The sequence below is a fragment of the Squalius cephalus genome (assembly GCF_949319135.1).
Source record: "Squalius cephalus genome assembly, chromosome: 7".
Classification (NCBI taxonomy): Eukaryota; Metazoa; Chordata; class Actinopteri; order Cypriniformes; family Leuciscidae; genus Squalius; species Squalius cephalus.
In genome coordinates, this window is record NC_137128.1 from 38158065 (window position 1) to 38180713 (window position 22649).

Consider the following 22649-nt stretch of genomic DNA (forward strand, 5'->3'; position numbering starts at 1 on the left):
TGTTATTATTTGTTTTGTTGTCAAAGTGAAGAGCATCATGTTGTGTGTTTCCATCATCAAACATCGCTGTTTTTCATCTTGTATCAAATGTGATGCCATTCTCAGACAGGGCTATTGTTATGTGATTTTTACAGTTGGCGTTCAAATAATTTTAAAGTTAGGACACCAGTGGGGTTGTCCTAAGACAGTTTTTAGGATTTTTTTTCAAGTTAGGATGCTTCTGAAATAGCCTTTGCCAATCCTTAGTTAGGATAAGATTATGCCCTATTAAGAAATGTCATTCTGTATTAGCTTTTGTCTTAAATGAGGTCCTAACTGAAATTGCAATGGTTGCCAGACAGAAAAGAGAGTTATAAAGGGTAAGGTTCTTGGTGCTCAAGAACAGGGTAGGTTTGGGGTAGATATTAACGTATGGACGTTAATAAAGCCTCAAACCACATGAATATTATGCTGGTAGCACAAATCGTCAGAACACCGGTTTCCATTGGTATGAGCCAGTAGACAATGGTATGTACCACCAAAACTTGTGACATGTGCCAATGACATTATCATGTGACACAAAATCCTAAATAAATAGCCTAATTTAGTGATCTTTAAAATAGATATCAAATAAACGTATTTACAAATTGTTAATATTTTTCAAATATGTAGTCAGTTGGTGGCACATCTGTATTTGAGTGGCATGCGCCACTGAATGTTGTGTAATACCAGTGCGATTGTATGTTGTTGATCAGGCAAACTGCCCATTCTAGGAAAGTCACAGAATAAATCTGTCACTGCAAACGATGCATTAACAGTAGCATCCGTTACAGTAAACCTTTATTTTTGCATGATGCTGAGTGCGCGCCGGTAGGTGTCAGTTTAAGTAAGTGTAATATGCCATTGCAAGAAAAACCAAAACTTACGACAGTTGAGGAAGATCCATGGGTGTTGTATTTATTTACTTGTGAGTTAGAGGCGACTTAGCATAAACAAAAACAAGTAATCAAAGTCTTATATTGATCTAAATAAATATAGATAGATATGCCTATAATTTAATATGTGGTTACTGGTTCTCATCTATGGCTTGAATATTGAAAAAATAATTTGATGGATATGTAATAAGAAGTAAAATCTTTTTTTTTTTTAAATTGTGTGAACATGCGTTCCTTCTGGAGATGCCTGAATGTTTTGTTAAAGTATTTGACTTGCTGTAGGCCCATTTTAATAGACATCCATAAGAGCTGAATCTACTTCAATATGTTCTGATAACGGTATATAACTGTCTTCATTTCTCTTGTGGCCCGTATGCAGTGAAAAAAATCAGTTGTGTTCCAGAGATGAATGAAAATCTTATGGATTTGGAACAATATCAGGGTGAGTAAATGATGACAGTTTTCATTTTTGGGTGAACTATTCCTTTATGTATTGCCTTTGATACTGTAATAAAGTCATAGTCAAAGAGATTCAGAAATATTTTACTGGTAATATTTTGCTGGCTGTTAATGTTACCACAAATATTAAAATATAGATTTTTAAAAGTAAGATTCCCCTAGGAGTTGACAGGAATATAGTTAAATAGCCTACACAGTTATATAACTCAGTTGTCCCTGTCATTTGTTGAGCTGAGTTTAAAGTGAAAGGAAATGTGTTAATAAAGGTGAACAGAGCAGAGTTTTATTTTGTCATATATAGCCCTTCAGAACACTTTTTACCTCTTCACATTAAGTGGCCAGAAGGTATGGTTTCTCAGATAAGTTTTTTCTCTACATGGTCTTCACCCATAAAAGTTCCCTGCTCTAAGAAATTGTAAAAAAAAATATATACAGTACTGTGCAAAAGTCTTAGCCTGACTTTTGCACAGTCCTGTATATATATATATATGTTTTTTTTTTTTCAAATTCAGTGTACTTTAATTAGAGACCTAATAATACAGATTATCAGGTATCTTTTCCCTATCTGATAAAATTGTATTTTGTGACATTATTCCAGCTGACATGAGCTCTAACAAATTCTTTTCATGCAGGGCCAGACACAAAGGTGAAACTTCAGTTATCTTCTGTAAGTGATGAGGAATTTCCTATAATGTGTTTGTTACAATGAGACTGTGAAACACTCATTTTTTTCTCTGTTTATTAAGAGGCACAGTTTATCATCATATTGGAAGCATGATTGGATAATCCCCGATCTTCAAGGTAGGCTCATATTCTGACTTTTTAAAATGAGAGCTCTTTGATTTCTGATGAACATTATAATTTGCTTCTGTGTTTGTGTCTGTACTAAGGATCAGTGTCCTAAAAGGACGTCAGATTATGAGGTCTCTACCAGAATAATAAGCACTGCATTATTTCTTCTAAATCAGGGGTGGCATTTATGCTATAATGTTTTCTATGCTATTTTATATATATATATATATATATATATATATATATATATATATATATATATATATATATATATATATATATATTTCTATGCTATTTTATATATATATAAAAAATAGCATAGAAAACATTATAGCATAAATGCCACCCCTGATTTAATAGAAATAATGCAGTGCTTATGGATATATATATATATATATATATATATATATATATATACACACTCACCTAAAGGATTATTAGGAACACCATACTAATACTGTGTTTGACCTCCTTTCGCCTTCAGAACTGCCTTAATTCTACGTGGCATTGATTCAACAAGGTGCTGAAAGCATTCTTTAGAAATGTTGACCCATATTGATAGGATAGCATCTTGCAGTTGATGGAGATTTGTGGGATGCACATCCAGGGCACGAAGCTCCCGTTCCACCACATCCCAAAGATGCTCTATTGGGTTGAGATCTGGTGACTGTGGGGGCCATTTTAGTACAGTGAACTCATTGTCATGTTCAAGAAACCAATTTGAAATTATTCGAGCTTTGTGACATGGTGCATTATCCTGCTGGAAGTAGCATCAGAGGATGGGTACATGGTGGTCATAAAGGGATGGACATGGTCAGAAACAATGCTCAGGTAGGCCGTGGCATTTAAACGATGCCCAATTGGCACTAAGGGGCCTAAAGTGTGCCAAGAAAACATCCCCCACACCATTACACCACCACCACCAGCCTGCACAGTGGTAACAAGGCATGATGGATCCATGTTCTCATTCTGTTTACGCCAAATTCTGACTCTACCATCTGAATGTCTCAACAGAAATCGAGACTCATCAGACCAGGCAACATTTTTCCAGTCTTCAACTGTCCAATTTTGGTGAGCTCATGCAAATTGTAGCCTCTTTTTCCTATTTGTAGTGGAGATGAGTGCTACCCGGTGGGGTCTTCTGCTGTTGTAGCCCATCCGCCTCAAGGTTGTGCGTGTTGTGGCTTCACAAATGCTTTGCTGCATACCTCGGTTGTAACGAGTGGTTATTTCAGTCAAAGTTGCTCTTCTATCAGCTTGAATCAGTCGGCCCATTCTCCTCTGACCTCTAGCATCAACAAGGCATTTTCGCCCACAGGACTGCCGCATACTGGATGTTTTTCCCTTTTCACACCATTCTTTGTAAACCCTAGAAATGGTTGTGCGTGAAAATCCCAGTAACTGAGCAGATTGTGAAATACTCAGACCGGCCCACCTGGCACCAACAACCATGCCACGCTCAAAATTGCTTAAATCACCTTTCTTTCCCATTCTGACATTCAGTTTGGAGTTCAGGAGATTGTCTTGACCAGGACCACACCATTAATGCATTGAAGCAACTGCCATGTGATTGGTTGATTAGATAATTGCATTAATGAGAAATTGAACAGGTGTTCCTAATAATCCTTTAGGTGAGTGTATATACATAATATATACTGTGTATGATATATCTTACCCTTCATGAAATGTGGTAGCAAAATGACGAAACATAAAAAATATACTTTTACAGCCATATTAAAGCAAGTTCCATCTTAAACACGGGACACATCATCAAACCGACGCCAAAGAACTATCGCTGATGAAAGCCGACTGTGTTGTCGCCTTGCGTCGGAAGAAAAAAGCTGCACTTGAACCATAGACAGTAAAAGAAACTTGAACACACCAAGAGAACTACTGCCGACTGTCAGCTAGAATGACCGTTCTGCGCCTGCGTGTAAATGAGACAACTGTCTATTTCTGCAGATATATTCATCTACATTCGTCATTCAGAAAGGGAAACCGACCCTGCAGGCTGCGGATACACAAACCATAAACAAAGCATTGCGTGCTAACCGTTTTGAATATCAATCCTTCTAAACACTTCCTTTATTCCACTCCGCTCATATTAATATTGAAATATTCACCAAGGAACACTCCGTTAAGATGACGTAACATTAGAACAGCCTTCTATCTGTACCGTTTTGACTTTTTTGCTCACTGTTTTGCTATTATTCTCGTGCACTGACTTGTTCACTAAGCTGAACAGCCAATCAGAGTTCTCTCTCTTACCAACGGCCCGACGCCGATCCAACATGTCGAATAGGCCGAAAAAAAGCAGACGAGGAACAATTTCTCCTAACTGTGCGGAACCATGCGGAACACACTGTCCCTGGCTTCAGCAAGCACAAACCGTTATTTAGTTTAATCAGTCATTCTTTTTATTATATAATGCATCAAACAAACAATATAGTTCAAAAAGAAGAAAGTGGTGATTTGTCGCTTTCTTGAGAAGGTCTTGTGTGTTAACAGTGAACATACTCTAGGTTTGGGGGAGGGTTTGGAGGGGTTCTCCTTGTGCCCCCCATCATCCCCAGGATACTTTTTTTTTGCGATAGCACAATATTAAAAAATATCAACACGAAATTAATTACATATGCGAATTAGAAACATTTTGCTGTATATTTCTGGCGTGCCTCCCTTTTATAGTTTTCCTTCAGACACTCAGCACATTAGCTCCTAATGCATTCACGCCATGCTGGAATTGCAGTAATTACAAGATTCCAACTTGTAGAAAGCATTCATGTCCTCATCCACATCCTTTTTCTGAGCAGTTTTCCAAGGCTTTTGCACACCTCATCTGATCGCTTCTCAAGAAGTCGGCAACTGAAAATACTGAGAAGATGACCGCTCCTTCATAATTGCGCTCTAGTCTCCATTTAAACACGCTCACATCATTGTTATATTGCTACATGTGTGGTGAGATCTGGTATTTACCTCAGTGCCTGATTATCCCCTAGTTAGGTGGTCTTTTTCTGTCAGGTCAGGTTTACTACACTGGCTAGTTTGTTATACCAGTTAAATCTAAGGCATGTCCCTTAACACTATATACAACAATAACAATGATTGACTCAAAAGACTTTAATTACCCTCCGATGAAAGCTTCCTGGATTTCTTTTGTCCTGGTCAGTTGAAGATATAGGCTACCAATGCCTATTTTATTGCTATTGAACTTTCTTTGTACAGCTGAAGTAAGACGAAAAATACTTGCCTTTATAAAATAAAAGTTTATTTAAACAAAAGAGAAATATACTTGGTTACACAATAATCAAAAACTTTTTAGCAAATTATCAAAAGGTTGCAGATTATGATTCTTCAGCTAATCTATTCCCGGGGCAGTCCTGGAAAATGGATGTACAAAGAGTAACTTACTTTGTAGAGATGGAACTCGGATTGTTCGGATAGTCCATGAAGACTGGTGACTCCTGTAAGAGAGTAAGGGCTCGGAGAGTTACATTCAAAACTTTTAATATGCTGGGCACATAAATATCATGTATGTGTGTGGGTGTGTGTGTGGTCTGAAACAAAGGATAATAGTACAAATTAGACATAAAATAATATTACAGTCATTGTTAAATTGATACAGATATTATGCACTTTCATACTAAACATAAGAAACAATCAACAATTTACTAGCAATTCCACAATTATAATAGTGTAGCAAGTCAAATAACCGTAAAATGACAACAGATCAACATTTTAAATGTTAATATGACAACAACACATCATAATGTGTCTGAGTAACTAGCACGCTATAGCTTTCTGACATAGATTATCAAATAACGTTATCTGGTGCACATACAAACTCGCAAGATTAATACACCATCATAAGAATATCAACAACATTATTAACGTGCACGTTTCTACATGAAATGAGAAATTAAGTGACCCAGCGCGCGCGGTGTATAAAGCGCATGATCTTAAAGGGGATGAAACATGAAAGTGCAGTTAAAGGGATATACTTTTCTACATACTTCTAAGCAGTTGAAGCCAGCAATCTGATAAAAATAACCGGTTCTCTCTTGAGCTTCTCATGTTATAAAATAACAGCAAAAAAGAAGGATCTAGAGAGAATTCACTCTCTAGAAATGAACATCAAAAAATGAATACACTGAACATTCTTTTTCTGAGGTATATATACCCTAAACCACATACATTGTTCCTGTTTAGGCCACTTTGGGTTTTTCCAGAGGAACTGGGGAAAACACAGTCTTGTGACCAGGGCCTGAAGTTAACTTTTTTGACCACCAGCCACTGTGGCAGGTGGATTTAAAAATCCACCCGCCACAGTGACTTTTTACCAGCCAGTTTTTTTTTTTTTTTTTTTTTGCCTCATAAAAGGTGAAAAAAAAAGGAACTGCAGAAACATTTGTTCTTTAACTTGTAAGAATACACATTTAAGTGCTGTCAAGTTATTAACGAGATCCATACAAGTAATAATAACTCTTAGAATACAGATATAGACCGAGTGCAGCTCGTAGGCTATGTAAACAAATCACACGCGGCTGTGTTGATCGCTGGGCAGCTGTTACAGCGTTCAGGAACCGTTATGGTGCGTTCACACCGGAGGCGAATAGCGCGTCAGGCGCGAATTTAGACGCATATTCGCGTTTGGTGCGTATGGCTGACTTCGTTTAAATGTCAAATAACAACAGTTAAAAAAACAAAAAAATAAAATAAAATAAAAAACCGCAAAGACCCAGCCGCTTTAGTTACTGTTGCTATGTCCGACAAGCTACACCGAGCTCACGCCAAACCATGATCTCACGCAATGAAAAAGTCATCGCGCAGCAGAGACACTTACAACACGCTGACAGACAAGACAGTCCTGGTTACTTTTGATATTAAACAAAGTATCAACGTTAAAATTTGGTAATTTTTAAAGAAATTTAGACAATACCGTTTTGTGGCTCTGTAATGTGTCTTGACAGATCGCTGTGGTGCCTCGGTTAGTTAAAGCTGCTTGTGAACCGATCATCTCTTCCTTCTAGTTAATTTATAGCATAAAATAAACATGAATGAACATAAGAAGGAATGAAGTTTTAACTGCGGAAAGATGTCAGTAGGTCTACTCAGTACACTCCGTTTTTTCAAGTTCAAATCATCCAACGTTGAACTCTCCTGACTGCTTTGTCGGACAAAAAAAAATTCGGCGGATTATGATTGGCCAGATCGCCGTCAATCAAACTCCCCGCGAAGGGTCGATTCTCATTGGCTACCTGCCAATGTGGCAGGTAGATTGACAGTGTTACCCGCCAATTGCAGAATTCACCCGCATTTGGCGTGTGGTCGGGTGTTAATTTCAGGCCCTGCTTGTGACTTTTATTCTTAGCTTGCAACATGCAATCCTGCATAGTTGCAGATAAGTCCTCATGTGTCACTCTTGTCTTTTTATGGTGTTTATTTGGAGGTACATTTAATTCCTTATTAAAATATTCCACTACACATGGAAAACTTGGAATGTTAAAATTGTGATTTCCAGGCCATGAAAATTTTTCGAAAATAAATAAATTAAAAACTTTTTTTTGCAAGACAGAGTATTAAAAAAAAAAAAAAAAAAAAAATGCAAAAGAAAATAAGTTGAAAAACTTTTTCTTGCAAGACAAAGCAAGTATTAAAAAAACAAACAAATGCAAAAGAAAATAAGTTGATAGAAAACAAAAAACCTATGAATCATAATTCGAATGAAGTGTGACCAACCAACACTACAAAATAATGCTGTTTTCGAAATGCCCCCAAACGAATCAACATCATTATGTGATGTTGATTCAACATCATAATGTGATGTTGATTCAACACTGCCGTTGATTCAATGCTAAAATTAGCAAAAAGAATTCATGTTAATGTTTTTGAATTAATTTTACAATGTGATGTTAGTTTAACATCATGTTTGCACCCTCAGTTAATGCTGACATTTTAACAACAACAACAACAAAATGCCATGTTGATTTTAAATCACTTTTGTTGAAACATTGAAAAACAACTAAAATGTTGTCATATTGCTGGACCATTACAATGAGAAAACCACTTAAAATAAAAAACACATTAATTAAGCATTAATTAGACTACTGAGTGCACATGCAAAACTAAAATTCAAAGCAGTGTGTGTTTTCAAACAACGATGGACATTCAGTTCTGATCCAACTACTTTAAACATTGAAAGTCAGTCTCAACCAAGATAATATTTTGGATGAAAACTCAGCATTGTATCAATGTTACCTTGCTATCTGGGATTGTACCTGACATTATTCCAGCTGTCACAAGCTCTAACTAGTTCTTTTCAAGCAGGGCCAGACAGAAGGGTGGAACATCAGTCATCTGTTTCTGTAAGTGATGAGGAATTTCCTATTATGCATTTGTTATAATGAGACCGTGGTGAACTAATAAGGACTTTTGATTTTTAACTAATGTTGTGTGCATCTGTTTACTCCATGTTAATGAACTGCTTAAAACTCATCATTCTCTCCTTATTAAGTGGCCCACTTTCTCAGAATTTGGGGTGCATGATTGGACTAAAAAACACAAGAAAAGACCCAAAGGTAGGCTTATATTCTGGCTCTACTTTGATTGATCTTGAAATGAATCACCAGCTGAATAACACAAAACACTATAAGAGTTTAGATCCATAATTTAAAAGCTGATACATTAATCGGTGGTGATATAGTTAAAAAGGTTTTCTTTTTTTGAAACAGGTGTAAATTGAATCTTGACCGAGCAGTTCTCACATTGATGGTCATATTTATTTAGAGCTACTGAACCAGAAGTGTAAGACCGTCTATTGGTCCAATGGCGGTTTCCGATAAAACGGGTGAAGGTCTCTGCGCGTTACTGTCTTTTCCGTGTGACAAAGTCATTTAATTCCAATTAAACTTATCCGACTCCATTTTGTTACGACATCGAATTTAGGTTAGAATGCCAATTGGTTATTGGTCATTTATATAATAGTTTAGCAGCACATTTGATTATTCTTTTCAACTCTTTACTTATTTTTTACCCGTTCATATTAGGAAGCTGTCACTTTGAGGTCCTCACGCCTTCTGTTTAACATTGGTCTCACGATCACAAATTCATCAGTTTTTGGTCACTTGATTATATATCTGAGACGGTTGCATCCTGTTAAAAGGTTTACACCCACTGGCTCTTAATGGGTGTGTTGCCTTGAGCATCAGTGAATGTTTGCAGCTTTTGATCATCCAGGTAACAACACACACTATTAAGAATCAAGGATATGTAAACTTTTGAACTGGATCTTTTGTGTAAATTGTGTAAGTTATTATTATGTCTTGTGATCTAAACATCATGTGACTTGAAATGTACATATATTTAAAGTTCCTTTCAAATTACTTTTGGTGCAATAAACAATCCTAAGTAATTTATTTTTCTTAAAAGACAAAGAAAGTATTAAAAAACAAATGCATTTTATTTAGTATTTAATATAATTTCATTAGAAATCAAAGCAAATCATTCTGAATTTGCAAAAGAAAAATAAGTCTTTTTTTTTTGCCAAAAACCTATGAATCATAATTTGAATCAAGTGTGACCAACCAACACTACAAAATAATGCTGTTTTCGAAATGCCCCCTAACGAATCAGCATCATAATGTGTGCACTGCTAATGCTAAAATTAGCAAAAAGAATCAATGGTAATGTTGTTGAATCAATGTTAGAAGAATGTGGTGTTAGTTCAACATCATGTTTGCACTCTCAGTTAATGCTGAAATTTTGCTGCCATGTTGATTTTAAATCACTTTTGTTGAAACATTGAAAACAACTAAAATGTTGTCATATGGACTACTTGCACAACTACTTCCGCGTTCTCGGGAGTTTCCGGTTAGTGTTCAGCGCACCTACATACATGCAGATTATCTCTGTTTTATGGCTGCCAATTGATTAAAACAATGAATAATGATCTCTGTATTAATTATCTTGAGCCTGCTGAAATGTTCCTATAAATATAATTTCTTTCCAACTGTGCATTCTGAGTAATAAATAGGCTAAATATATTTATCCACTAAGCTGCAGCAGTCCTATATGCTGGTCTTCTCATTAACAGTGTTTTTCTCTTTACATTTTTTAATGAAATTGACTATTAAAAGGATTGCTTGTCTGCGCTGGTGTTTATTCCAGTCTTTTAAAATAGTTGAATGTGTAGTGAATGTGACATACATAATTCACCTTTGTTGTTAAGCGTAGTTCTATACACTGTTGATTATAAACGCAGCACTTTGTTCTTAACGTGTTGCTTCATGACTGTTCAGGGATCGCAGTCAAAATGTTCTGAATGCTTGATGACATGGGGCGCTTGTCAGCACCATTGCTTTCTCTCTGTGTTTTTCTTCTGAAATAAATGACACACGCATTCGTGTGCTCAACGTGAGAAGTTGTCTCTTGCAAATTACTGCAATTTCCACAAATGAATGAATGCTGGCGAGGTGCCTGTAACGATGTTAAATAGGCTAGGCTATTTAAAGGGTAACTAAACCCCTGGTCAGAGCTGTGGTGTGATCTATAATTTTGTTACACTGCCAGGGCACTAGGCAGCAGTATAGGGCAATCACAGGGTTGTATAGCAGCGTAGTTTGCCAGTGAATAATAAAGTATGCTATGTGAATCTGCACGGCTATGTCTTTATTATTATCTTAAGAACCCAACAAAACATGGTGTCAGAAGTGGAGCTACAGTGAGTGAAAGGATAGCGGACATTATATGAGAAGATGAGGAAGGAAACAGAGAAGTGGAGATGCTAAAGTTAAGCAAGGTTAGCAAGCATGTCACACTCGCAAAGAGGACAGAAAGCAGCCGGGCATGAACAGAACGACAATCCACAGCCTCCTGCTAAAGTATGTGCAACGTTCTCAATAAACCCGCCTGAATCCTTCGACTTTTCAAAGCCACAAGACTGGGAAAAATGGGTAAGACGGTTCGAGCGCTTCAGAGTGGCTAGCGACCTGGAGAAGTCAACAGATGCTAACCAGGTAAACACGCTAATATATTGCATGGGAGACGAGGCAGATGACGTATTAAAAGGGCTGACTTTAACCACCGAACAGAAACTGGTGTACAGCTCCGTCAGGGACGGCTTCACAAACTTTTTCGTGCCAAAGAAAAATGTGATTTACCAAAGGACTAAATTTAACCAGCGAGCTCAGAGGCCGTCCGAATCTGCAGACTCGTTTATAACTGCTTTATATGCACTGGCTAAAGATTGTGAGTATGGGGCACTGCGCGATGAACTGTTGAGGGACAGGATCATAGTAGGCATCAGAGACAATGTGCTTTCACAGAAAATGCAGATGGAGAGCAGGCTGGATCTGGAAAAAGCCATTAATATGGTCAGACAAGCAGAGGACATTAAACGGCAACAAACAGATCTGAGAGGAGATGCTACACATGCTATTAAAACTACAGTGGATGCAGTCCACACTAGGAAAGCAAAACAGCAAGCATGGAAAAATGAAAGACAGCCAGCTAAACAGTACAAAGACAAGCATGAAGCACAATCAGGAGCAGAGCATAAGTCATGCCCCAAATGTGGAAATCTGCATGCTAAGTTCCAGTGCCCAGCAAAGAATGCAGACTGCCATAACTGATGCTGATTGTCTACATATTTTATTCACATACACATACATATATTCATATGCACTTGAGATAAAACAAAGAACAAAGAAATGATCATGCATGTGAACTGGTCCCCAAAGAAGCTATCTAAAGCTTATACTCGAGGGCCATGACAAACAAGGAAAAAAGAAAATGAAAGATGTGTGGCCTACATATAATACATTTCATACATCTCATTCATACAACAAATAGTAGGAGATCCCATTTAACAGATACAATTTTGTTTAACAGTTTACCTTGAGGTTGAAAGATTAATACTGACATACATGCAGAGTGAGAAATAGTACGTACATCAGGAAGATGTATACAAGCTTAGTAATTGTTTCTTGAGGTTTTGTTTAAAAGAAAAAATAGAGCTTGAGTTTTTCAAATTTTCATCCAGCTCGTTCCAGATCCGCGGCAAGAGTGGTAAGAGAGGGCATTATGGCAAAGTGTGCAAGTCTACCAAAAGTGTGAGTGCTGTCACGGAAGATGGCGACATATTCCTGGGAACCATTGATGCAGGAGAAGATGCATGGACTGTAGACTTACAAGTAAGGCATGCTTATGTGAGGTTCAAGATTGATACAGGAGCCGACATTACTGTCATACCAGAGCAGGTGTACAGACAGATATGCAGTGGCACCGCATACAACCTCACCCCAGGTAATAAAGCACTGTTTGGGCCAGGCCGTGTACCTCTCTCTGTAGTGGGTGTAGCCAGAGAAATACTGAAAAGTGGAGATAAACACACCACAGAGGACATTTATGTAGTGAAGCACCTGAACACAGCTCTGCTGAGTAGACCCGCCTCAGTTAACCTCAGACTGGTAGCCAGAGTAGATAGCATTGACTTGGACTCAGTAAAACAACAATACCCAAAGCTGTGCGGCGGGTTAGTTTTAGTACAGCAGCAGTACACAATTAAGCTCAGACCAGATGCCAAGCCCGTGTCTTTGAAAGTGCCTCGTCGTGTCCCACTGCCCTTGATGGGAAAAGTAAAGCAGGAACTCCAGCACATAGAGCAGCTAGGAGTCATCAGCCGGATTGAGCAGCCGACAGAGTAGTGCTCTGGCATGGTGGTCGCACCAAAGAAATCTAAGGATGAAATCCGGATCTGTGTTGACCTCTCTCCCCTCAATCAAGCAGTGTGCAGGGAAAAGTTTATCCTCCTGTCTGTGGACCAGACGCTAGGCATGCTGTCTGGAGCAAAGATATTCACAAAACTGGACGCCAACATGGGGTTTTGGCAGATCCCATTATCAAAACACTGTGTCCATTACAGCACTTTTATCACCCCATTCGGGCACTTCTTCTTCAACCGCTTACCATTTGGTATTGCCTCCGCTCCAAAACATTTTCAAAACCGGATGGTAACGGAAGTGACAGAAGACTTGGAAGGAGTCGTCTGCCACATGGATGATGTCCTTATATGGGGTTCCACACAGGCAGAGCACGACACACGGGTGCATGCAGTCCTGCAGAGGGCACAGGCGGCTGGCATCACACTGAACACAGCCAAGTGTGAGTTCAGTAAAACCAAGGTGAAGTTTCTCGGATACATCATCTCGGCATATGGGATAAGCCCAGATCCAGAAAAGACACGTGCTGTACGTGAGATGGATCCACCACACAACATCAGCGAGCTCAGGAGCTTTCTGGGCATGGTGAATCAACTAGGCAAGTTTGTGCCCAACCTGGCTGAAAAGGACAAAGCTCTCAGAGACCTGCTGTCAAAAAAGAGTTTGCGTCCACTGCGGTCCTGCAGTTATATGACCCAAACAAAGAACTGAAAATCTCAGCCGATGCCTCATCATATGGGCTAGGCAGTGTACTTCTGCAGAAATGCAAGGGGACCTGGGCGCCGGTGGCATATGCATCCAGGGCGCTCATAAGCATGGAGCAGCGCTATGCTCAAGTGGAGAAGGAAGCACTGTCCCTGACTTGGGTATGCAAAAGATTCAGTGACTTCATCATCGGTCTCCATTTTGAGCTGGAGACAGACCACAAACCCCTCGTGAGCCTGCTGGGTGGACAAGCGCTGGATTCTCTCCCACCTAGAATACAAAGATTCAGGATGAGACTCATGAGATACAGGTACACAATCATACACGTTTCAGGGAAAAGCCTTACTACAGCAGACACACTGTCACGGGCTGAAGGATGGCGTGACTGATGGAGATGGCTTAATGGAGGAAACAAACATATTATGTGGACTCTATAATGGAACACTTACCAGCAAGCAAGGCTTACCTGTCCGAGCTGTGGAAACTGCTGAGTGCAGACAACGTGTGCGCCGAAGTGATGAAGTACTGCATCGAGGGCTGTCCAGATCGCAGCAGACTGGATGTGCTAGTAAGTCCCTACTGGACTGAAAGGGCTGTTCTCAGCACTCAAAATGGACTGTTATTGCGGGGTACTAGGCTAATTATCCCTTCAGTAATGAGGAGTAGAGTGCTAGAGAAAATTCATGAAGTTCTGAGTTAGAAAGAAAACTCAGAGAAACATCGACCAATTCAGTATGTAATAAAATTGTATTAGTTTTATAATAAAACTAATAACATTTTAAAGGTATCCCGTGCTCTTTAACCAACATGATTTTAATTAATTTTGTCAGTATTAATGTACGTTCACCTCTAGCTTCTCTCTTTTCTGTCTCTTTCTTTTCATGTGAACTGAGTAGGCTACACATGCATACATTCATAAATATAATCTTTATTTCTATTCAATTTTCAAAATTATTTATACGTCACACACGCCTACCTGCCTTTTGATGTAAATAAAAGACTAAAGAGGTAAATGTTACGGACATATTATCATGGGACCGTTCAGCCAGTTATTGATTTTTATTTCCACTTCCCTTTTATCCAAAGAGACGGAACTATTTACTCTTTATTTATCAATGGGAAATACATCATGCTAAAATAATCAGTCATACTGTGGCTCACATTAATGGGGTCGCTTGCAAGTCTCAGCAGCACGAATTAAGTGAGCAGCAACATATTCTGCTTCAAATATTGTGCATAGTTATAACATATAATAGTGAGTGGTGGTTTCAGACATTATTTTATTAAAGTGCATTTGTCAATGCCGCACTCATACTGAAGGCGGGCATACACTGTGCGATGTCTGTGCGATTTCAGCAAGGTACCTACTCACACTGAACGAGTCGATCGCATGCGATGTAAAGCCAAAGCTCAGGATTTATGTGCTCTCACTATACGGTCCGATCATCGAGCTGCGACTTCACTGCTCACACTGTACGTGTGAAATATGCGTGAATCAGAACGATAAACCCTGGGTTGCGCCTATAGATATCATGTATCCAGAGATATTATCAAAACAAGCATCAGCTATTAATATCAAGATGATTTAGCATTTCTAATTTATGTATTAAATTGGTATTATTATTATTATTATTAGGGAAGGACTAGGCTACTTTTATTATAAAATTTATAATTAAATTGCCACGCAATAATTTCATAGCGCATCACCGCATAACCAACGCGCTGTGAGGATAATAAAATATTACATAGAAGCTTCCTCCTTTTTGTCTAAAACATTAAGGTCGATTACAGTGAATTATAATTAATTATTAACAGTCTATATATCCGAGTCCGAACACTGCAATAATTCATTGCAGTATAATAATTCATTGCATAATAATTCATTGTCATCAATGAAAATAAAAAACAGCTTTATTTCAAAAACATTGTTTAACAAATTAATAAAAAAGGCACGGTGTAGATCGCAGGTGGCTTGGAAGACTTGGGTAATGGTTAATCCATTTTGCAACATGAACTGGAGGTAAGCAACAGTAATTTGTTGCTAGTTTGAACTACAGAACTTATAGATCTCCCTCTTTTCGTTTTTTTTTTTTTTTTTTTTTGCTGCAGATGAAATGGTTAAACTTCTGTTTTCGCGCAGGTGCAGTGAGGGGAAAAACACTGAATTTAGGGCAATCGTTTCATAGCTCTGCTTCAACTGTCCGATATAGTCACGAGGAGCGACCAAAATTTCTAACATGCCAGAAATTCATCCGACCATCCGATTGCCGGTCGGGAGAGGTTAATCGCCTCTCGTTTCCCCCTGTACACTGCACGAACACTGCACGACAAACGACGCATGACAAAGCTGAAAATCGGCCCGACCCGAAAAAGAGTCGCACGAGTCAGAATTCGGCTCAAAATCGGGCGAAAATCGCACAGTGTATGCCCGCCTTGACTCTTATTTTGCCTGACAGAAAGAAAAGCTTGTAGCCTACAGAAGGCGGAGCGTTTTGACTAATCAGATGAAAGGGGCGTTTCAGCGCAGCCCACATGTGCAAATGAAATATGGAACGTCTCGGGTTACTTTCATAACCTCGGTTCCCTGAAAGGCAAGGAACGAGACATTACGGATGTCGTATATGGGAACTCCTCTCCTCCTTCACTTCCGCTGAAATCTTATAGGCTAACGCCAGCAGAGCTGGCCAATTGACGCAAAATATCCAAATACTGAGACACTGTTGCAGTAATAATGCAAGTGCAGCGTCAATTTCCTCAGAATCGAACAAACGCTAAAATCAATAGCGAACACGGCGGCGAGCATAATGTCTCGTTCCTTGCCTTTCAGGGAACCGAGGTTACGAAAGTAACCCGAGACGTTCCCTATCAAGGCTACGGAACTTCGACATTACGGATGTCGTATATGGGAACTGTATAGAATCCCGCTGTGGCAGCATAACAAACCACTGACAACAGAACCCAATACCAAGACCGCCCCCCCCCCAGCATGCGAGCATCTGATAGGCCGAGATTGGCCAATAGCGAACCTCTAACCTCTGATAGGTCCAAAGAGACCAATCACAAGCTCACAAAACACTGCCAGAATTTGCATATCCCGAGCAGTATAACCGGGGGAAGTTTGCACTGTTGAGCAACAGGGTGTGGCGAGGGGGGCATGGTTTTGCTGAGTCTGTAGCGGGAGAGAGAGGACGGAACAGAGCGGAGCGTAAGTAGGTCAAGTGCAGATGATGAACACCTGTGTCTGATTTCAGTAATTGGCGTGGAGAGACCGGATATAAGCCGGAGTGGGACAGAGAGAGAGAGAGAGAGAGAGAGAGAGAGAGAGAGAGAGAGAGACGAGCTGGGACCTCGTGTGTGCTGCTGAACCTGACAAGAGTCATCGAGAGAATATTCTGAGTTATTGTGTTTTGTGGCTGTGCTTTGTGCACGGTGAACGCGCTTTGTGCGCACCTTTTGTTTTGTTTGTGAGAAACGTGAATAAAGCGAGCGTCCCAGCTCAAGCCGACCCCTGTCTTCTTCCTTCCTTATTATTCCTGAACTGAACCTTATCACACAGGGCAACAACAGTAAGAGAAGGCCAATGCATAGTGGTGACAACAGTTAAAACGTACACAATAGCACATAGAACAATTCATGAGCCAAGCGCAGAGCAGCTCCCTTAATGCTTATGCAATGCAATCAACTCACCGAAAACACCCGAGACGCTACAGAGGGTATATCCAACTTGTAAAACCTGGCAAACGTGTTCTGAGAAGAAATCCTGAATAGACATACCCTTAGTCCAGGCCCACGAGGAGGCAATCGCCCTAGTCGAATGAGCCTTGACGTTAAGGGGGCACTCCTGCCCCCGGCAATCATAAGCCAACACAATAGCGTCCACAATCCAGTGAGCAAGCCTCTGTTTAGAGACCCCCCGTCCCTTGTTGCACCCATCAAAGCACACAAACAGCTGGTCCGATTGTCGAAAAGCGGCCGAGCGAAAAATATATTCCCGGAGCGCTCTGACTGGGCAAACAGCACTCTGAGCATCCGAACCCTGAGAGGTTAATGGCTCAGCGGACAGGACAGGCAGAGAAACAATCTGCGCTCTAAACGGGGTATTGAGCGACTTAGGGACATAACCCGGCCTCGGTCTGAGAGTCACATTACAGTTTCCCGGTCCAAAGCGAATACAATCTTCACTTACAGAGAAAGCCTGTAATTCCCCAACCCGCTTCGCCAAAGCGAGAGCGAGAAGCAGAGCCGTTTTTAACGAAAGCTCCTTAATGGCAATCGAAGCCAGGGGCTCGAAAGGCGGTCGTGACAAAGCCTCCAAGACCAAAGCTAAATCCCACGGTGGCACCGAAGGCGGCCATGCAGGGCATAATCTCCTGGCTCCCCTGAGGGACCATACAGACGCCTGGTGGACGGGGCTCGCGCTTCCGCGATGGTTCTCAAGGCTCGCGAGTGTAGCGCATCCAGCTCGCTCAGCGACCCTGCAACGGCTACACATGGAGGCTCCACAGCCCAGGGCTGGGATGCCAGATCGATCCGCTCGCCTGAGACAGTAGGTCCTTCCTGAGCGGAATCTTCCACGGCCGCCCTGCCAGTAACTCCACCAAGTCCGCAAACCATGGCTGGTTCGGCCAGTTCGGGGCTACCAGAGTCACCGCCGCCTTCTCCTCCCTGATTTTGCACAACACCAAGGGCAAAATTTTCACCGGAGGAAAAGCATAGAGGCAAACTTTCGGCCATCGCACGGTCAGCGCGTCCCCCTCCCGGGGGGAACGAGACAGGGAGAAGAACATCCGATAATGCGTGTTCTCGCTCGTTGCAAAGAGATCGACCTCCGCTCTGCCGAAATGTTTCCATATCAGCTGAACCGTCCTGGGGTGAAGCTCCATTCCCCTTGAGGAATCCCGCTCCTCGAGAGCATGTCCGAGAGGAAAAACCGGTCTGCCCACAGCAGAACGGATTCCGCCTGCTTGAATAGGGCTCTGAAATGTACACCGCCTTGGCGATTTATGTACGAGACCACGGATGTTTTGTCGGTCCGAATCAACACATGTCGCTGCTCCAGCTGAGACCGGAAGGCTTCGAGAGCTAGAGAGACCGCTTTTAGTTCCAAGCGATTTATGTGCCACTCTGTCTGCTTCTCTGACCACCGACCCGACGCGGGCTTGCCCAAGCAGACCGCTCCCCATCCGGTGGACGAAACGTCCGTCAGGACCTCCATGCGCCGTGTCACTATGCCCAGAGGGACACCTGAGCTGAAAAGCTCCGGGTTCTTTCACGGGGCCAGAGCGCGGACGCAGCCGCGGGTGACCATAATGCGCTTGTGGCCGGAATGCCACGCACTCAGGGGGGACGCGCGCTTTCAGCCAGTGTTGAAGCAGTCTCATATGCAGCAGCCCCAGATGACACACTGAAGAAGCCGCTGCCATCCGTCCCAATAACCTCTGAAACTCCTTCAGTGGGACGAGCCTGCCAGGTCTGAAGAGACCGAGAGAAGAACTCAGAGCCTCCGCTTGCTCGGGGGAGAGGCGCGCTCTCATTCCCACCGAATCCAAGTGTACTCCCAAGAATGTGGTAGTCTGGCTCGGTGTGAGCACACTTTTCTGAACGTTCACCCTCAAACCGAGCATCTCTAAGTGTTGAAGGAGGGCTTCCACATGGCTGACCAGCATCTCTTTCGACTGAGCGAGAACCAGCCAGTCGTCCAGATAGTTCAAGACGCGCATCCCGCTCAACCTGAGGGGTAAAAGTGGCGCGTCTACACATTTCGAAAAAGTTCGGGGAGCGAGGGCTAGTCCAATCGGAGGCACCGTGTATTGGTACACCGAATTCTCTAATGCAAACCTCAGGAATCGCCTGTGACGCTTTACTATCTGGATATGAAAGTACGCGTCCTTTAAATCCACCGAAGCGAACCAATCCCAGGGGCGAATCTGCGCCAGGATTTGCTTCAGAGTAGTCATCCTGAAGGCACGCTTGTGAAGCGCTCTGTTGACAGGTCTCAGATCCAGTATGGGGCGGAGACCTCCTCCCTTCTTCGGCACTACAAAGTAGCGGCTGTAGAAACCGCTCTCCCGCTCGCTCGGGGAAACCGATTCTATCGCCTTCTTCTCGAGCAAGTTGCACACTTCCTGCCTCAGCACATGAGCGTTTTGGGGCAAAGTTAATGACTGGATTACGCCGCGGAAGCGGGGTGGTCTGCGTTTGAACTGAAGTGTGTACCCGTGCTGAATGATATTTAACACCCACGGCGAAATGCCCGGAATAGCTTCCCACACTGCCTGAAAATGACTCAGCGTGGGCCGATCTAAACCTGCGGTCATCGCCGCTGCGGTCATCAGCGCTATTTGTGGGCTGGGAATGGACACCTCGCACCCACGAGGTGCCTTTATAGCTATCGACCGTGACTCTGCGCTGCTCGAGGGCAGGGCAGGTAACACTGTGTGTGGTGCAAGAGGGGAAAAAAGCTCTGTTTGTGAAATGGTAGTTTGCTTTATTGAACACAGTGCACATGAAACAACATTCACAACACAATTGCACATGTCGCTCATGGAACGTTGAGGGACTAAGTGCTGTAGAGCGCGGCGCTTGGGAGCGGGGCCAGCCTGGCGCTCTCTTCCCCTCTTGCCCGGGTGGTCAGGACGACTGTTTTGGCCTCGCTGGGGATGCGGCGGCCTTCCTGCGTGGGCTCCTCTGGGCCGTTCTCTTCTTACCCACTCCCTGCCACTGGCTGCTCCGGCCTCTACGAGCATCCGGCTCCGGGCGGGGTGCTGTCTGCCGTCTGGCCGCAGCTTGAGGTTGGCGGCCCGAGGCGGAAGACGAGCGAGAGCTAAGGCAATGACATGGCTCATTGCCTTAGCTTTTTTCTGGGTCTCGGAGTAGCGCTCGGTGACCTTTTCGACGGCGTCTCCGAACAGGCCTGCTGGGGAGATCGGTGCATTCAGCAGCATCTTCCTGTCAGCCTCCTGCACATCCGATAGGGTGAGCCACAGGTGTCTGTGGAGGACCACCATGAACCCCATCGAACGGCCTATCGCCTTCGTGGCCAGGAGTGCGAGGTCCGTGGCTGAATAAAGATCCCGGATGGCGTCAGCGTCGATAGAGGCGGCGCCATCCAGAGACTTCAGCTGCTTAGCCTGCAGAACTTGAAGAACGGTCATGGCTTGCAGCGCAGATACCGCCTCCCCCGCCGCACCGTAGGCCTTGTTAGCCTGGTGGGCTGTGAATCTGCAGGCTCTGGACGGCAGGCTGCGGTCCGAGCCCAGGGCGGGAGCCGACGGGCAGAGGTGCGCGGCGACGGTCTCCTCGACGGGGGGGATACGGAGGTAGCCGTGGTCCACCGCATCGTCCACGGGGGCAAACATGGCCTGGGTGGAAGTGAGGGTGCGCGCCAATTGCGGGGCCACCCACGACTTCACTACGTGATCATGCACGTCAGGAAAGAACGGGGTTCCTCTTTTCGAAGCGGCCTGACGGCCTGATTCCTCGATTGGAGGAATCACGCATCGAGTTTGCTCTTGGACGGCTCATCCGGAGCTTTCCAAGAGAGGTCCAGTTCCTTGACGGCCTTAGAGAGGATTCGAAAGAGCTCGTCCTGCAGGTCCGGGGTCTCTTGCTCCGCAGCCGCCAGCATTACAAAGAGAAAAACACTTAAAATAAAAACAGTTTTAATTAAGTATTAATTAGACTAGGTTACTGAATGCACATGCAAAACCAAAATTTCAGTCAGTGGGTGTTTTCAAACAACACGTGCATTTATCCACCCGTGTGTGCTGTCGCCTTTCATCAAAATTTCTATGCTAATCCAACATACTTTAAACATTGAAATGTCAGTCTCAACCAAAATAATATTTTAGTATTGTATCAATGTTACCTTGCTATCTGGGATTGTACCTGACATTATTCCATGCACTTCTTTTGAGCTTTCTATTCATCAAAGTCAAATAATTGTTAATAATTGTATTTTAATGATTTTACAATATTTTTGAAAAATAACTAACGTAACCTCGGTTCTCTCTAGAAGAGGGAACGAGTACTGCGTAATATCACGCTATATATTAATATTACGCTATGGGGGAAATCTCTTTTCCGCGAGATATTGAAGCCAAAAATTAATTTTTGTAATAATGTAAAACGCGTTGCGGCAGCATGCAGACATAGGCAAGACAGCTCGCGTGCCTATTGGCTGATCTGCAGCAACTGCAGCAGCCTATCGAGAGAGGTCTCTCGTGATGCCAGATCCAATGAGGGCACTTCGCGCCCACTGCGTCATGTCCCGCCGAAACAGGCGTGGCTTAGGCCTATAAATACGCTCGACAGGCTGATATAATCTGGTTTTTCATCGCCGCAGCTAACCAGAGCGTGTCGCATGCACGGCTAAGATATGCAGTACTCATTACCTCTTCTAGAGAGAACCGAGGTTACGTTAGTAACCGAGTACGTTCTCTTACGAGAGGTTCTCTCGTACTGCGTAATATCTTACGCTATGGGGAACACAATGTAAAACGCTGTGCATGCTGAGATCCAATACCAAAGTCCCAAGGGCAAGTGCCCAGGGCTCATATAGTACATGGTCATCAGGGACTCGCAGAGAGTCCAGGAAGAGGGGCTAGAATAGCATCATTCCTGTAATAAATAGCATCCTATAAGGAGCAATTATATTGATAGTGTTCCACACAGCAAGGGCGAAAAAACTCGGCCTGGACTGATGAATATTATGGGTCTTACACACTGCCCATAGAGTTGCATGATTGATCAGCGAGCGTTGCTCAAGCAGTTTCAGTATTCTGGGCCGATAGCATCGGGGCAGACAATACCGATCTATTAGACCGAAAGCAGCTTAGCCTGCAAAGCGGGAACCTCTAGGTTATAAACCTTAGAAATGTAGATGGGGAGGCCCAGCCTGCCGCCATACAAATATCTTGCAAGGCAATCCCAGTAGACCAAGCCCACGACGAGGCCATGCCTCTTGTGGAGTGCGCTCTGACACCTAACGGGCACTGCAGGCCCTTAGAGGCGTAAGCCAGCGCTATAGCATCAACTATCCATCTGGATAGGCTCTCTTTCGACA

General features: G+C 42.7%; 1 protein-coding gene across 1 annotated transcript in view; it reads left to right on the forward strand.

Moving 5' to 3' along the window:
• Positions 1 to 278: 278 nt before the first annotated feature.
• The window catches only part of LOC307161837 (NACHT, LRR and PYD domains-containing protein 1 homolog), a gene marked incomplete at its 3' end in the record, with an annotated part of 43737 nt that continues 21366 nt past the window's right edge, over positions 279 to 22649 (forward strand). Inside the window, exons 1-5 of the mRNA XM_079876774.1 lie at positions 279 to 1356; positions 2006 to 2040; positions 2120 to 2174; positions 8490 to 8527; positions 8677 to 8740. Of these exons, the coding sequence (XP_079732900.1) occupies positions 1320 to 1356; positions 2006 to 2040; positions 2120 to 2174; positions 8490 to 8527; positions 8677 to 8740 (229 nt within the window). The 5' untranslated portion in view covers positions 279 to 1319. The remainder of the gene's footprint in view (positions 1357 to 2005; positions 2041 to 2119; positions 2175 to 8489; positions 8528 to 8676; positions 8741 to 22649) is intronic.